The 18,231-nt window shown below is 36.8% G+C and overlaps 1 protein-coding gene across 1 annotated transcript; it reads left to right on the plus strand.

Moving 5' to 3' along the window:
- The first annotated feature begins 757 nt into the window (after positions 1 to 757).
- LOC149419716 (procathepsin L-like) lies at positions 758 to 16,253 on the plus strand. The gene is made up of 6 exons (XM_089637529.1): positions 758 to 841; positions 1,464 to 1,663; positions 2,256 to 2,394; positions 10,356 to 10,561; positions 13,096 to 13,294; positions 16,012 to 16,253. Exons 1-6 carry the CDS (start codon positions 758 to 760, stop codon positions 16,171 to 16,173), a joined length of 990 nt encoding a protein of 329 aa, XP_089493655.1. The 3' UTR covers positions 16,174 to 16,253.
- Positions 16,254 to 18,231: the final 1,978 nt, after the last annotated feature.

An 18,231-nucleotide genomic window follows, 5' to 3' on the forward strand; every position in this document is an offset into this window, starting at 1 on the left:
AGTTGAGAGTGAAAATATTATTTTTATGTTGTATAAACGGTAAAATTATTTTAAAACCTGAAGGGCTAAGTGAACATTACTGAGGGAAAAAAATGTTCACAGGATGTTTATTATTTTATATTTAAATATCATCGCGTTCATTGTCAGCACAAGCTGTTTCATTGCTAGACATATTTATCATTTATCGTTTTAGTTAATTTTGAAAATCTTTTTCGTGGTTCAAACTTCATATCAAATATTTTCAACGAATTCACTTGGGATGTAAACATTTTATATTTTGTGTTTACTAATAAAACTGACGATTGCTATTCACATTCTTACAGTAAAACGATTTCCAAAATATACAAATGTAGAAATGTACTAAAATAATGTTATTGAAATGCATGTACGCTTTTTTTGTTATTATCATGTTTATTTTTTTTTATTTTATGGTTTTTATTGCACGGTAATTTTAGTTTTTAGTGAAAATATTTGTAATTTTTTTTGCTCTGAAAAATATATATACCCAACCACGACAATATTTTTCTTAATTCAGATTTTTTTGGACATCGCGTCCTCTCTGGTATTCCATTTCTTTCCCATTTTTTAAAATATCTGTTACTTGTATTATTACCTCATTAACTTATAAATACTGAATGAATTATATTTTAAGAAGACCTGATAATTGTGTCATTACTTTTTAGAATAAACATTTTTTTACAAGATTTAGCTTAAAGAACCTGTTCCTAATTCGAAATTGTTTTTGTTTAGATAAAAAATGAGGTTCTTCTTTTTATTCTTTGGACTGTTTGTGGCCGCATCCCTCCAAGATCCGATTCAGGAAGAGTGGAAAGCTTTCAAGGTAAGTCCTTCATGGATATCTTAATAATGCAACTGCTGACCTGGGGTCAGTTCAGAAGGTCATACATGTTGAATTTGGCATTAATTAAGTTTTTTTCACCCTTCTTGGATGTTATTGACCTTTACAAGTTCTTAGTCATTGAGGTGACGTGTCACAAAAATATGTCTTAATGTTTAGCTTCTAATAAAAACTATACTAATTACGCTACCAACAGTTAATTGTATTATCCCATTAAAGAACTGAGTTAGAGAGAGAAGATCCAATGAGTAATACTGTGACAGTATACAATAAGATAAATCATTTTGTTTTTGTTTTGGAGTCAACAGATTGGTAGTTCTTGATTTCAATAGCTCGGCTGTGAAACAATTTACCAGCCTCTATGTTTCCTCCTCCTCCAACATGAGACTCTTTAAGACCCATGTTCACTTCTTCCTCTCCACAAGACCCCTGTTCTCTCCTCACCTTCCACACAGCACCCCCAGAGATGACATAGGCCCAAAGAGAAATTATTATTTTCCTCAGGGCCTGTGTGGAGTTGATGTATATGTATGTCCAAGAAATTGGTGTATTGTTACATTTACATCTAGTTAAAACAATTATTAAAGTGTACAGTTTATTGCAGACCCGGTACAACAAGAAGTATGACAGTGATGCGGAAGAAGAACTCAGGATGAAGGTCTTTATGGAGAAGAGGCTGAAGATTGCCAAACACAATCAGAAGTACGAGGAGGGTCTGGTGTCCTTCAGTCAGGCCATTAACGAATACGCAGACAAGCTCCTAAGTGACGATATTGGCTCTCAATGCGCCTTTAGCAAAAGCAAGTAAGGCTCATCCGATTGTAAATTTGTTTTTTTACATTCCGTTTCTGGTTTAAGATGGTTACCTTGTTAGATACTACAATTTTATACCTCCAGAGTTCGCATGAGCGCGGATCTTACTACGAGCTGTCAAATCGGAATAATCAATGTTGAGTAGAAAACAGGTTCGACAGAAATCATTTTTTAATCTATATCAAATAGGCATTAGTCCTTACAATAAATAATAAATAACGAATTTAAAAGAAAAAATTAAACCAAATATAATCTGATTAATGTAAAGACATGATTATTGTGGAATAGTTCTTAGGAGCCCGCTTTGTGTTCGCCATCTTCCGAGAAATTCCTGTTTTGTCACACGTCCAAAGCATTTTCCTGTCACCCTGAAATTCATTTGTCGACTGTAGATTCGTGAAATTTCTCCACGAGTAGCTAGGACCATACTTGTACTCGTTATGATATGTAAACCGGTGTCTGAAGTTTAATTTCTTAGAAACTTTTCATAGAGTACGGTGCAAACTAGGAGAGCTCTCCCTGTCAACAATGGTATATAAATATTTATATATATATATAAAAAACCTTGTTATTCTTTGTCTAGCCCCGAGCACTTGAAAGGGAACCCCTATGTATCACCAGCCAATGTGGTAGTCCCCGAGAACTTTGACTGGAGGACTAAAGGTGCCGTGAGTGGAGTTAAAAACCAGGGTCATTGTGGATCATGCTGGGCATTCACTGCAGTGAGTAAAGCAAACTATTTTATATATCATAAGTCCTTGCAGAGTCTTGGTCCTCTAGTAAATGCCTATTCTCTCCTGCAGATTCCATTCAGTTCCTTTTGTCTCAGACTTCGGTTTAATATACCTTCACAAGTTATATCATTCTTATATTTATTTTATTAACAGGTTTATTTGTAGAAACGTATAGAGTTTACGTAGAGAGGTATAGGTCGTATATGGCAGTTTAAACTGTGTTATGTTGTGTTATATCTCTGCCTTTACTTGCAGATTAAGTGTTTGGAAACTCTTGATAAAGTAAAAGGTTCTTTACAATAATTGCGTGTATTTACGTTACAATGAATTGAATCAATGAATCAATTGAATCAATCAATGTCTGAATTTAGCTACACTGTTCATTACCCGAGGGTTGGTAATTCTCTGTTTCTAGAAGCTTGAAGTCTGACAATGGTACCCCACAGGCAATTTCTACACTCTAGCGACATCTGTCGGACTCTGGAGTAAGCTTTCTGACTAGTGTCATCTATCGCTTGAATACCCAACTTATTACCATACATCACACCCTCCCCGACCTAATCTAAAAACCTAGGCTACAAAAATTACAATACATCATTATCACAAGTGATGTTTTACAAACAAATAAATAAGATTTTAAATATTTCACTTTAACGCGATTTCTAAAGACAAGATTTTAAATATTTTATATTTTAAGTATTTCTGTTTCTCTGGGAGTGACTTTCAGGACGCCTTGAGCGAAGTTTTCCGTCCCATGGTTTTGGTTGAGTACTAGGCTGCTCTCGATCTTCCATCGGTAATCTGAAATCAGGAGAACTCCTCGTTTGCCCCTTCAAAAAATCTGAGGTCCTTAACTGAAGCACATTTTTTGACCTCAGACGCGACGGGTAGGCCTTTTTCTCCACTCTCCTCTTCCCAACTGAGAAATAAACTCCTCAACTGATCAATATGCCTCTTCCAAGTCAACGGAGTACCACAAAACCTAACGATATAATTTTTTTTCCCACTTTCTTCTCTACAATACCTCTGACCCAGTAAAATTTATTCACCTGTCGAAAATCTTTGACTAGACATTTTTGTCCAATGTGTAATTTTCTAATTTTAACTCCCACGTAATTCCTGATTTGATTATCTTGCCTCATTTTGATATTATTGTTAGCTATTTTTTTCTGTTCTGATAAATCTTCCTGAATGGTTTTAGGGATTAAATTACTGAAAGTTGATTTCAGTCTCCTACCAAACATCAAGATTGCCGGTTTTAAACCAGTGGTACAATGTGATGAATTCCGATAATCAGTTTAAAAAAATACAGTGTGTGGCAAGCCTACGCACGACGGAAGTGAAACTTTTAGTATTCCCAGTCGACGCTTGTTTACACACGCTTCGGTTGTAGGCACGACATCCCTACATCATATTTCACTGTTAGTATAATCTCGCCAATATGTTAAACAATTCTATCATGCTATTACAACAACAATACTATTTTGTGAGATATTTATCCACTCTTCTTGGTTATGTTTACCTTACGTTAATGTCATCACTGTGTGAATCTGACTCTCTTCTTCTTTGGTGATTTTCAGGGGATATTTCCTCTTGTGCCACGAATGTTTTTCTCACTTCTATCTCGTCACTACTCATTTTTGACACTAAAACTCTGTTCCAAATCGAATAAACCACAATCAATTACGTATTTCACTCGTATTACACTCACCGCGCAGTACACGAAGCAAGCAGCTGATGCCTGGCGTAGCGTCGTTGGCTAGAGAGAGAGGAAAAGAGAGAAGAGAGAGAGAGAACGTTCGTCAGTGGCTCCCTCACCTCAGTAAGCGACTACGTTGAGAGAGGGACAGTGAACGGTGAGCGGTGGTGGGGGTCCCGTACCCCCACCACCAAATGATCTCGAAAATGCATGAAGCGCGTAAAAAAGTTTCACTTCAAAATTCAAATAATCTATTTTTATAATTTACTTGAAAATCATTCCTAACCATAATTTTTTTTCACAGTTTTTACCGCATTTACCGGAGAAGTTAAAAAAGTTTTAAAAAGTTTAGTAAGTTTACGCGCGTAAAAAATTTTCACTTCAAAATTCAAATGATCTATTTTTATAATTTACTTGAAAATCATTCCTAACCATAATTTTTTTTTCACAGTTTTTACCGCATTTACCGGAGAAGTTAAAAATTCTCTGTTATTTCCTTTAAGAAACTCTTTAAATTCTACACTAGAAAATGCTGTTCCATTATCCGACACTAGGCAATCAGGGTTACCAAAATTAGAAAATGTTTTCCTCAACTCCTTAATTGTGTTACACGTGTCCGCCTTTGGGACTTCTAGGCAGTCTATCTACTTGAAAAATGCATCACAAATTACTAAAAAAATTTTCCCTCCGATAGGCCCACAATAATTCACATGAACCCGACTCCAAGTTGAACCAGGGTTCGGCCACACTGTCAAATGGCTCTGAGGAGGTGCCGGCCTCGATGCCGCGCAATCATCACATTTTAAAACAATTTTTTCAATGTCATTGTTCAGTGATGGCCACCAAAAACATGCTTTTGCTAGACCCTTCATCTTCACTATTCCTAAGTGAGATCTGTGTAATAACTCTAGCACTTGATCTTCTAAAGCACTCGGAATGACAATTCTATGTAGCCAGAAAAGGCAATCCTTGACTATAGTCAATTCATTCCTCTTTATCCAATATCTTCACAGTACATTACTTACGCAAACATGTTAAAACTTCCTGAATAACCGTATCTGTCTCCGATGCTGTGGAAATGAGCTTGACATTGATGTGCACGCATTTATCTACATAAGCCACAAAATCTGATCCATAATCATCTTCAAATTTTTCCTGAGAATTTTCTACCGGAAGCCGGGATAAAAAATTCGCATGATTATGACATGACTTAACATACTCTACTTTATTTTTGTTAAATTTAAAGTTTTCCAATTTATGCGAAAACACCGCATAATCTTGAAAAAACTTTTCTCCATTCCTCATTTGTGGCGTAACTGAATTAATTGCCTCCTGAAAAGTTATCCCAAGACCGAAACATTCCATAAAGTCTCTACCTACTATCAATTCTGTTCCTTTGATGCCTGCATTAAAAGTAATATTATTGTTCCGATTTTTAAATTTCACATCAAAAACCGCCTTACCTATGACGTTTAACAGACTACCCCCATGGCCTGAAATAATCCGTTTGTCTTGTAACAAAATTATCGAACTAAAAAAACGTCTAAAAATACTATCCGGCATAACACATAAAGATGAACCTGAATATATCATTGCTTTAAACTTCCTATTATTAATTTCTATATCTACCGTGATAGGACTAATTGATGCAACTAAAACTTTACTATCCCTGTGATTTTCAAAAATGGGATTAATAAAATTATTCTTGCAAAACTTCTGTAAATGCCCGATGCCGTTACATTTAAAACATTTTGCATTTCGAAATTCACACTCAAATGATAGATGATCATTCCTTTTGCAAATAAAATACTGTTTTTTAACATTATCTGAGGGTGATCTAAAATTCGTACCTGATTTGATCCTAACCTACACGCGCTGCTGGTTAAAATTACTTTTGGGACTAGCCGATCGTTCCTTACTCTTAAAGTTAGAAACCCTCTTTTTAATAATATTTATTTCCGAATTTATCTCACTAGCACTATCCAAGGTTGACATATTACCTATATGCAAGTTCCTCTAGTTCGTTATATGATAACTTTTGCCCTTCTACAAATATTTTCTCTTTCGCGAGCCCTGGTAACAAACCGATTGCAAGCATATCAATAAGATTATTTTCCAGTTTCGTTTCAAATTGGCAATACGTTGCCAAAGAACGAAGTCTGACAGCGAAATCCCTTATCGCTTCACCTTGATTTTACCTCGCAAAAAAAAATTCTCCCTTTCCTTAAAAATAGAGCGATTTTTGTTACAATGTTTGTCTAACATCGCTAAAAGTTTACCAAATGATAAGTAAGGTTAACGTTTCTGATTCTAAAAGATTAAAAAGAACAGCCCGTTTTTTCTCCGCACTCGCTTCCTCATCATAGATCTTGAAAAATTGCTCAAATCGGAGTTGAAAGATTCCCCAGTCTCCGGAGAGATGGTTGAATGGTGGAATTCTGCCTGATTCCATGTAAAGTAAAAAAAAGGCTGCGCCAATTGTTATATCTATGCCTTTAATTGCAAATTTAGTGTGTTGGGGACTCTTGATAAAGTAAAAGGTTCTTTACAATAATTGCGTGTATTTACGTTACAATAAATAAGTCTGAATTTAGCTACACTGATTACCCGAGGGTTGGTAATTCTCTGTTTCTAGAAGCTTGAAGTCTGACAGTGGTACTCCACAGGCAATTTCTACACTCTAGCAATATCTGTCGGAATCTGGAGTAAGCTTTCTGACTAGTGTCATCTATCGTTTGAATACCCAACTTATTACCATACATCACATGTTGTAACCAGTGGCGGCCGGTGGTCAAAATATGTGGGGCTTAACCGGATTACAACATTAAGTCATAAAATAAATTAAATAAAGGTACATACCTATTTATAAAGAAGTTCTATTCTCTGCTCCTTTTGTTTAGCGAAGACCTCTATCAATGCTTAACACTGATAGTGCGTTCAGTCTGTCCTGGCTCAAGGTGTTTAAAAAAGATTTTATTCTTTTTAACGTTGAGACACATCTTTAGCTTTCAACTGAGGTCATTGGTCATAGGTCAATGGTGCACAAAAGTTTTAGTAATTTCACAGTCTCGGGAAAGTCTTCTAATGAACAAGTAGGTACTATAAAAAGTTGTAAAATTGAAAAATCATCGCGGGCGTAAATTGAACAGAGTTCACCTTTTACTGAACTTTATTTAGGAAGTCATACGTTTTAAGCGTCACATTGAAATCATGTTCTGGGAAATTCGACCTTTATCGATTTTTATTAAATAGCTCATTATGGTGTTTAACTTAGGCACGGTAGCCTGAATCCAATTGCATTCTGATGTCAACTTTTCCTAAAACCTTTAAGCTAAAAACTTTTTGTAAATGTAAATGACAAGAATTTTGTTTCTTGATTTTTTCAGAAAGGTGAGTTACATCAGTAACACCGCTGATTGTCCAAACTGAATCAATATCGTAAATTAAACACGGAAAACAAAATAAACTATTCAATTGATCACATGCATAGAGCTACGAAGCTTTGTTATAAATTGTTTTGTTAAATGATCGAGTAAACTTCTTCGATCCAGATTTGCACTCTTGTTTTATTATCAGTTCAGGTTTTAGGTGGACCGGCTTTTTTATTGTCACTTTGTTTTCAAAACTCGACCTATATATTCCACATTTAAACTCATTCTTAATTTATTTATTATTTATTTAACAAACACAAAAGTAATCATAAATTAGTACAACCTGCAATTGATATGCCTTATTAATAATTGATAATACAAGATCGATATAACCTGCAATTGAACTTCAAAACTTTCGCAGAGTAAGAAAAGTTTTAAATTCAACAGACAAAATGCCCGGCAACGGCGAGTACTGACTAAACTGATAATAAGTAATCTGACCATCACTCATCTCTTAATGACATGTTTTATCCTGTATGCTTGTATCGAAGAAGCGGAACACTCGCTGAAAAATAGCAGATGGTAAATTGAAACCACGATATTGACAATAATATCAAACATACACGTTTTAGTTTAACTTTCTACTGAATAAACCGTTCCTTCTGATGTGGTGGTAAAACCCCGAGCGCCGTCCTTGATAAGGTATTATTTGCAAAGAATAGTATGAACTGGTATGTACCCACGCTTTCGACTGTTCCACAGAATATGCGACAAAGCAGTTAAATTTTGGATCGCAATCGAAAACGAACTGCTACGAACATAGGCACAATTCAAAGTCGGTCTGCAAGTTAAGCGCATTTAATAAGTAGGTACCTTTTGTATGAGATATTATAACCGAACCGAGTTTCGTATTGTGATTAGCCATGTCGAAAATCTTGTTGGTTGTTCGGCGCTCGGGAGCACATATTAGCTGGCCGCCACTGGTTGTAACATGATTACTTTACAAATGTCTAATTACTACGTTGGCGCGATTGTAACATGATTAGTTTGTGACAGAAAGGATTGTTTTGACATTGAATAAAAGAAAGACGATGATTAATTTACATTTCTTCAAATCAAATAGAACTAGAGACTCTCAAATTGATATAATTAACATAATCTCTAGGGATGAGCGGCAATTCGAAGATTTGCACGCACGGCAGGAATTTAAATGATAGCAAAAACAGTTAAAAATGTGATATTGTGTACAAGATTAAAATCTGAAATGATTCACCAGAGATGGGCGCCATACAGATCTTAGGAAAGAACTGTAAAATTTATAAGATAGAAATGATAACCAGCGATTACCTCGGTCGGTGGCCGAGTTGACATCGCGCTTGGGTCTCACCCAGGCGTAGTGTGTTCGATTCCTCGGCCGGCTAAGTCCTCCATCACAACACAAGCAACATTTTCCGCTTAATGTGGTGGTAGTAGGAGATTTAAAAATATTGTCAGGTTATTCGTAACTAGGGAATGTTTGTCTTTCTTAAAAAAAAAATTACATTAATCTAGATAAGTCCGCCATCAGCATCTCCCGTAAATTTTATCGTCTGGAGCAGTTGCCCGAATCCTTCCTGTTGGCGCGACCTCGCTCCAAGGCTGTCCGATTGGTACTCTCCTCTGGAAATCGTCACCTGCGTTTTCTTCTCGACAAACCATAGAGCAAGAGTGCCATAGATGAAGGCGGTCTTGGATACAGTTTCGTGAAGTATTCTTGAACCGTAGCGGGGCAAAAGTGAACTGCTACAATGTAACGGACATATCACCAACATAAATACGAAATAAAGCCCTTGGTAACTATTAATTACAACGCGCCTCATTTAGCGTTGCGCCACGAGCGCATCGGACAGCGTACAAAATAATTTCTGACCCGCTGCTTAGAACCTGTTAGAACCGAGATTACCCTCTTAGCGCAAGGTCAAGTCTTTTGTGGTGACGATAGCGCCGCGTCCTTCGCCGAATGCGTGTACCGAATTTGTGCGCAGCATGGCGTACGTTGTTGTTTAGAATTCCCACTCTACTCAGCCAATTAACAGCCTTGCTACTCTGGCAAGCGCGAGGCTTGCCGAGATCATAGCCGACACTATTATTCAAATGCACGTGAGTCCGCCATTTTAACTGTTCTCTGTTGTGTGTGCCATATCAAACGTATTAACTTCTATAATGTACTCCTGAGCCAGAGAGTGAGCCCCTGCTTATGTACCCCAAACTAGTCAGAGGGAATTAATTAGGATTATGTTGTGTAATACTCATGTTTTTATGATTCTATCAACTAATGCCTGTCCCACACTGTGACGCCATGTTCTATCTCGATGCATTAAACTTGTTTTAATTTATTATCTCTTTCATTTAGTAACTAATACCAATCCTTTATAGCAAAGGTCGGTCCAGAATTTAAGTCAGTTGACGACCCACTCCTTGAGAAAAGCTGTCCCAATTTACCGTTTGTTGAGCTAGCCGTACCCCCATATTAACACTGTCTCCCAACGTAGAACCTTAACACTGGAGCCCTACGCTGGGGTCCCAAACCTCACACTGGCACCAACGTGGGGCCCAAACCCCACAACTGATCAACCTTTTTTTAAATCTATTTTAAAATATGTAATGCGAGCCAACGATCTAGATTTTATTAGTTAGTATATTAGGTAGGTAGGGTGATGGATCCGAAACCTGGAAGGCCTCCAATAACTGGCAAAGCTTCAATAAAAATCAACTAATTGACCTTCATCATATAACAACTTGTTTCATAACACTATCTTAATTTGTCATTTCACTGGCCGTCAGATATGTGTTTTTTTTACTGGAGAAAGTTACCACCGGATTGATTTTATTGATTTTAGACTGGAGCAATTGAAAGTCACTCTTTCCTGAAGACCAACAACCTCGTCTCCCTCTCGGAGCAGAACCTGGTGGACTGTTCCCATACACATGGAAACCAAGGCTGCCTTGGAGGATATCCATCCTACTCCTTTCAGTACGTCATAGATAATGGAGGAATTGATACTGAGGAGTCCTACCCCTATGAGGAAAAAGACGGAAAATGCAGGTAATTATAACAATATCGATTCGATCAGAGTTAACCAAACTTTTTTTGGCTGAACGATAACTCATTTAGTTTTTTCTTCAGTGTCCCCTTTCCCCTACTAATTGAACATATACCCGTCAATCCCTGTAATATATCCTGTCAATAATCTTAGATTATAATACACAGTAAGAAACGTACTTGACTCACTTTAACCTATGGTGTCTATTTTTTTTCTCTGGTGTCTTAAACTAAAAAAATTAAAAATCATTAGATATTGTTCAGTAACGGCCGGGTTGGGTGATTACTTGGCTATGTGACAAGTAGTGATATTCGAAAAAATTCGTATGAAAGAAAATAGCAAAAAAACGGTGTAGTAAAATTACACTTGTTACTCCAAATAATATCAGAAAACACTTGTTAAAGTAAGTAGTTTCTTAAAATTCTGTACGTAGTGCATTAATTAGTTAAGTTGCATTGAGTTAGCGGTGCCTTGCCACACGAAGCAGTTCATCGCTTTTATTAAAATAGCTGCGTCAAATTCGATCCGTGTGACCGAACCTTAAGACTTGAAACTCGATCAATTGTAAAGTGTGTTTTTAAAAATAAAATGGAAATAAAAGACGAAAATTTTTAACGGGATAGTGGCTGAGTTGGTACCTGACGATATCTAAACATTTACTTACAGTAATACTCAAACATGCTTGATGATACATTGAAACCATTTCAAGCTTTTTACCACTTTTATTTTAGTTTTTTACCACCATCAGTTTCAACCTACCATGGCTATCTTTTGATCGATTAAGATGGCCATGATAGATTGAATCCAATAACGGTCAAAAATACAATATAAAATAATAAAAAAAATGGTTCAAATTGTTTCAATATATAATTTCAAAGCAATTTCACCACGAATTGTCAGTATCAAAAATAGAAATATTTAAAAGATATTTGTAATACAGCAATCAACTCTAAATACAGCATAATATACAGGGTGCGGCAGAGAGGGCGGACGTTTTTGAGATGGGTAGTACTCTCCCCCTCCGTCCACGAGAGAGGTGGGAGGGGGGATGCCGCTTGACTCGTTAGTTCCTAGCATTGTTTTACCAGTTGTCATCATGGAGCCGTGGACGGTGGAGCACCGCGTTTTCGCCTATGATTGTTTCGTCCGAAATAATGAGTCGGTCACCGTCGCACAGCGTGAGTTTCGTCGCCACTTCAACATTCATTGGAATAGAGCTGTTCCCTCTCGAAAAACCATCTTTCGTTGGGTTGAATTAATTCGCAGGCGTGGTAAACTAATCAACAGAAGACCAAGAGGAGCTCCGCGAACAGTTCGAACTCCTGAAAATGTTTAACGCGTTCGACAAACCTTTCTTCGCAGTCCGACTCGATCTGCCTGGAAACATGCTGCTGCACTTTGCCTCAGTGATCGTTCGGTAAGGCGAATTTTCCATATGGATCTCCGCTTTCACTCCTATAAATTGGCCATTGTGCAACAGTTACAGCCCGGAAATTATGCACAACGAATGAACTTTGCACGTGAGATGGAAGCACTGATCGATCAAAATGAGAACCTCATTTTGTTCATGAGTGATGAAGCCCACTTTCAACTAAACAACATTGTTAACAAGCAGAATTTACGTTATTGGGCTAGTGAAAATCCGCAACAGTTACACGAAAGACCGCTGCACAGCCCAAAAGTAACGCTTTGGTGCGTTGTATCGCAAACTTGCATCATTGGCCCTTACTTCTTCGAAGACGGTAATGGTCGTGCTGTTACCGTGAACTCAGAGCGCTACGTCGAAATGATCACCAACTTCTTATTCCCTGAATTACGACGGCGACGTGTTCCGATCCGACGTGTGTGGTTCCAGCAGGATGGGGCGACCGCCCACACAGCAAAAGCATCAATGGACGTTATTCGCCCTCTCTTCCCTGGTCGCCTTATTTCCAGGTTTGGCGATGTTCATTGGCTTCCTCGGTCCCCAGATTTATCCATATGCGATTTTTTCTTATGGGAACACCTCAAGGCTAGAGTATACGAGAACAAGCCCCGAACTCTGGACGAATTGAAGGACGCAATTCGCGTAGAAGTCGCCCAAGTTGAGAGAGCAATGTTGGAGAGAGTCTACGCGAACTTCCAAGAACGCCTCCAGCACTGCATCAACGATTTCGGCCACCACATGCCTGATGTGATTTTCCACACTTGACTGTCTCAAATGCTATTTCCTCGCCAACCTGATTCCATCAATAAATTTGTTTTTGATTAAAAATTAACTATTTTATGATTTTTTAAAACCGTTCGTCCTCTCTGCCGCACCCTGTATAAAGTAAATTAAGCAATACCAAAAATGTGTACTTCTGATCAGTATTAAAAAATATTGAGTTTCCTTGGGATGCATCGTTGAAGAACGGTAAACATTATTTTTTGAATACAGATTTCGTGCAGCCTTTGAAATGGCTAATTTTCGAAATATTTATTTGTAGACATTGGAACAAATCTCATTTTTTGTGAATCACAGGTAAAAATTTCTTTGTTTGAATTTTATGTTCAGGTACGACCCGAAGAACTCAGGAGCTAATGTCACCGGTTTTGTAGACGTTCCCAAGGGCGATGAAGAGAAGCTGACGGAGGCCGTGGCCAATGTAGGGCCCGTTGCGGTGGCAGTGGTATCTGATAAAGATACATTTAGTTTCTACAACGACGGGGTCTATGTCGATCCAGAAAACTCTGCCAAAAACTTATGCCATGCAGTGAGTACTGAAATTATAGCGAATATTGATATTTGAAAGCATTATGATAATATGATTATAATGGCCGATAAATCATAGTTACTGCCTTACGCAAACAAATCAAAATGGGTTTAAAAAACATTTCAACATACCCTGAAGTAGCCCAGTTAAAACATTATTGAAATCATTCAGCTTACACTCAAGCTTCACGAGAGACTCGGAATCATGTGGGAAAGAAGGGACAGGAGATGAAACTAACGCAACTGGGCACATCACATCGAACAAACTCAACCGGGCGTGGCTTACTAGGCCAGTATGATTTCGCTGCTCGGCATGAGTAGACTGTTCCTTCACAAGCGGTAAAGTGGTAATGTTATCTTTGATAGCATTACTTTTCACGTGAAAGTATTTTTACTATCGTTTTTGAAGTGAAACTTCTTTAGGCGCGTAATGTATTTTCGGGGACGGAGTAAAACCGAGTCAGGATCGACACGAAAATGCGGGTACCCCCACCACCGCTCACCGTTCACTGTCCCTCTCTCACCATATGCGCTTGTTGAGGTGGGGGAGCCGCTCACGAACGTTCTCTCTCTTCTCTTCTTTCCTCTCTCTCAGACACCAGCGAACTGCGCCACGCCAAGCATCAGCTGCTTGGTTAGTATACTGCGTCGTGAGTGTAATACGAGTGAAATACGTAATTGATTGTGGTTCATACGGTTTGGTACAGAATTTCAGTGTTAAAAATGAGTAGTGACGAGATAGAGGTGATGAACACATCAGTGGCACAAGAGGAAATATCCCCTGAGAATCACCAAAGAAGAGGAGAGTCTGATTCACACAGTGATGACATTAACATAAGGTAAATATAACCTATAAGAGTTGATAAATATTTCACAATATAGTAGTATTGTTGGAATAGGATTGTTTAATATATTGGCGAGATTATATTAACAGTCAGTAATCCCTCAGAATCTGTTGTTTTTTATCATCCTAGAAATTACCTACATTCATAAGTATAACATCTAAACATTTTAATTTCCAGTGTTACAAAATAAAAATTAATAAAAAATGTATGAGTGTGTACTTCAAATTCAACTTATTGTTTAACTACAACTGAATCAGATCCGTTCTTGACACACATAAAATACTTATCACGGGCATTTGTAAGAAATTTTCAAAACTCTTGTGATCTTTGCAAATCATCAATATTTCTGTTGACACTTGGCAGCCCAAGTATAATAATAATTCGTTTATTATGCTTGCTAACGAGTGGAATATTTCGCAACTTTCTACGTATCTAGATTCCAGGGAATATTGTGAAACTTCGCAAAGTAAACATTAGACATTTGTACCTAATACATATTATGCATTTACGAAATCTTTTACCTTGAAACGAAAGGTGCAGCGAATGCATCTGGCCGAATTCCGCAATGCATCGTGAATCTGGCACAGATGGCATAGAATGCACATAATTATAACACTGCACTTGAAAACCTAGCAAAACCGTGTTATTTATGTATATCTACTTAATATCTAACTAACTTATTAAATTTCTTAGCATGACATAATTCAAAAATATTTTCACATCATTTTTCAAAACTCCTATGTATTAACAGTCAATTACAATTCGTGAGCTTATTATAATTCTTTTTTTCAATTCATTTATTATTATCTATCTACACACTTCCTTCATTTTATAACAATCTCAGGCGAAATTACGTAATGATATTTTATGGACATACGTAATAGGTACTACAACTATGTAATAACTAAAAATATCTAACTGTATCTTATTGTACTGTGTATGTCTTAACAAATAAATAAATAAATAATCTAGATTGATTTTCAACATGAACTTTTGAGAAAATGTGAAATCTGTGCACGCATCTCGGATGACATATTTTTTTAATGTGGCATCTCACATGAAGGTAATGTTCTTAGTAAAATTTAGGTACTTAGTACCTATCTTCGTACATTTGCGGCACATTTCATAGCACTCCTTATCGCTTGAAACGTCTTAGACATGTTTGGTTTGATTCCAGTGGGGTCGTTGATCATTTTGAAATATCGCAGATTTTTTACTCTACTATATGAAAAGTTTGTTAATAAAAGCAAATCCATGCTTCGTCGTTGAATTATTTAACCTCTAATTTTCAAACTAACCTAAGAGAGAAAATAGAGATGATTAAATGAAAATAGAGAGAGAGGAATACTAGAAGTTTCACTTCTGTCTTGCGTAGGCTTGACACACCCACTTTTTTTTATAATAAACAGCTCGCGTTTCTGCCATGTGTTTTTGACGCCTTTTGACGTAGCAACCTTTTTGTACAGCAATGTTATGCGATAATAGGCTTTGAAGAAAGTTACTTTGGATTTTCAGATGGGACTTTTCAGATGTTATTACAAAGGGTTGGTAGGCAATGTTGATGTTATTGTTTATTTTAATTCCGCTTGATGCCTCTCGCACACTTTTGGCCAGTTAATGATAACTTAAATACTGTTTTAATTCTGTAAAATACCTTTTGTACAGAATACCTTTTAGTATAATTGTATTTTTGTATAATACAATTATACCAAAAATTATTCTGTAAAATACCTTTTGGTGTATTTGTATTTGCTATACCAAAGAAATAACAGTTATATATATATAAATTTTACATCGATCTATATTGCCACAGTGTCGATTTTTAATGAAATGATATGTAATGTTTGTTGAATAATATATAATTTATTTTCAGATGCTTGTGATAGGATACGGATCTGACGAATCTGGTGGTGATTACTACATCGTGAAGAACTCCTGGGGGGAGGATTGGGGCGAACGTGGTTACATCAAGATGGCCAGGAACAAGAATAACAACTGCGGAATCGCATCCATTGCAAACTATCCCCTTGTTTAGTGATACTCTTGTACAATAAATACTTACCCTTAATCAGTCAGCAAGTATTGGCTGCGACTGAAGATATTATCTGCGTTAAATCAAATCACGTTAAATGCATTCGTTACAACATATTTATGTGAGGAAAACTTAATAAAAATTGAAATTGATGAAAAACAAAAATTTAGTATCATTTTCCCATAGTTTTGCAAGGTACATGAACTAGGTATTGGTTTATGATATACAATGCGAAAATAATATAGTTATTTTATTTATTTATTATTCATTTACGCCCTAACGAGCTTTTACGGAGGAAATTGTCAATTTATGTATGTAAGTGTAACATAATACATAGATTATATAATAACTATATAAAAAAATCATAAAAGTATGTACATTGTACATTCGTATATGCATATAATTATTTACGTTTGTTGCAAACCAGTAAGACTGAAAACAGGAAAATAATTAATAATAACGAAAACCTAACAGGACGGTGATCTGGATTTAAAAAAAGCTACAGTTTTATATTGAGTTTGATGAATTTTTGACTTTCTTTACTTGACCTTCAAGAACAGAAGAAGGTCACTATTTACGTAACCCTCCTCATAACGCAGAAATTTGACACTTATTGATGAAATTTTGCATCAAGTTCACAATAAGTTCATAACATAAGTTCATAACAAAGTTAAAGAAAGCACATTGAACAAGATAAAATAATTTGGACATATGGCAAGTATAAACAAATACAGTAGGCCAGGAGAATATACACGATGTGAAAGTTAATGGTAGAAGACCGATACCCGAGGAAGACTTGGCACGTACCTAAGTCATCGCTCTGGGACTACTTTGTCCTGCTCTGATGATGTTATAAAAAAGTATTACAAATAAACCAATTTCATTTGCGTATTTCGGATACAGAAGTCGAAAGGTCTTACACAAATTAGCCACATCAATTTTCACTGAACTGAAGCTGTTTCTCCATTTAAGTCTACAACTAAAATTGACTTACGTTACTTTCGCTATCCCACATTATTTTGGCATCATATTGACAGTGATCAAACTCCCATCACCATTAGATTTTTATTACTTTTAACAAGCCCCCTTGACTCTTACCCCGGCCTAGAAATAGCCCAAAACACTACACGAGTAAGGCTGGCTCCTTATCACGTCTCACGGTGCAAAACCAGTTTATTTATATATCCAAGGCCTTCTTTGTGTGTATTCCTGCGGACAAGACAGTTTTACTAACGTTATAATAGTTTGTTTACCATGTGTAGGGAATATTTACTATGTTGCGTATGCATTTACGAATCGAAGCGCGAGCTGAGCTAAGTTTTCTTGCGGTTGCTTCGTTTTTTTCCCGCAATGTTTAGCATAATGTATGCCCATAATTACAGGTCAGAAAGAAAACTAGTTGTGAAACTTTGTAGAATGGGATTAGTTGTGCAACTTTTCTACTGATATTCTTGTAATAAACTCGCGAAAAACATACTCAATTTTACCATTTTATTTGTTCTTAAGTATTCGATTTCAAACTCTCTTTGTTAAAATCTAAGTGACGCGTTAGCTGGGTTGACAAATGCATCGGGTTCTTACCCAGGTGTCATGGGTTCCATTCTCCCGCCTGCTCCTCCATCTCCAGTCCTCCATCTTTACCGAAGCAATGTTTTCTGCTTATAATGACGGCATTAATAGCAATACTGCGGTAGATATGAATAGGATGAGCTCAAGATAAAGGTCTTCATGGAGAAAAAGCTGAAGATAGACGAACACAACCAGAAGTACGATAAAGGTCTGGTTTCCTACAGCCAGGGTATAAACAAAATTGCAGACATGTTCGACAGTGAGTTCAACGCCTTTCATGGCGGCGACGGTGTCAAAAAGTAGTACGTGCTCACTTTATACAACTTACCAACAATCATGATGCCACAATGGTGATAAGGTTGAGTCTATGGTCTCTTATGAGTTCGTCTGACGCTTTGTCAAATGTTCGCGCAAATTTATAAAAAAAAACAAGTAAAATTCAAAATTGAACGCATGTACCGGAGTGCTGACGCGACCAAACACAATTTCGTT

Source organism: Hesperophylax consimilis, chromosome 11 (assembly GCF_061612785.1).
Source record: "Hesperophylax consimilis isolate HC1 chromosome 11, BYU_Hcon_1.0, whole genome shotgun sequence".
Classification (NCBI taxonomy): domain Eukaryota; kingdom Metazoa; phylum Arthropoda; class Insecta; order Trichoptera; family Limnephilidae; genus Hesperophylax; species Hesperophylax consimilis.

Bases quoted from the DNA above. Each gene is read 5' to 3' on its own strand.
- LOC149419716 (XM_089637529.1), top strand. From the start codon at position 758: ATGAGGTTCTTCTTTTTATTCTTTGGACTGTTTGTGGCCGCATCCCTC. The intron at 842-1,463 runs GTAAGTCCTTCA...AGTTTATTGCAG, and splicing joins AAGAGTGGAAAGCTTTCAAG to ACCCGGTACAACAAGAAGTA. The intron at 13,295-16,011 runs GTGAGTACTGAA...ATTTATTTTCAG, and splicing joins CCAAAAACTTATGCCATGCA to ATGCTTGTGATAGGATACGG.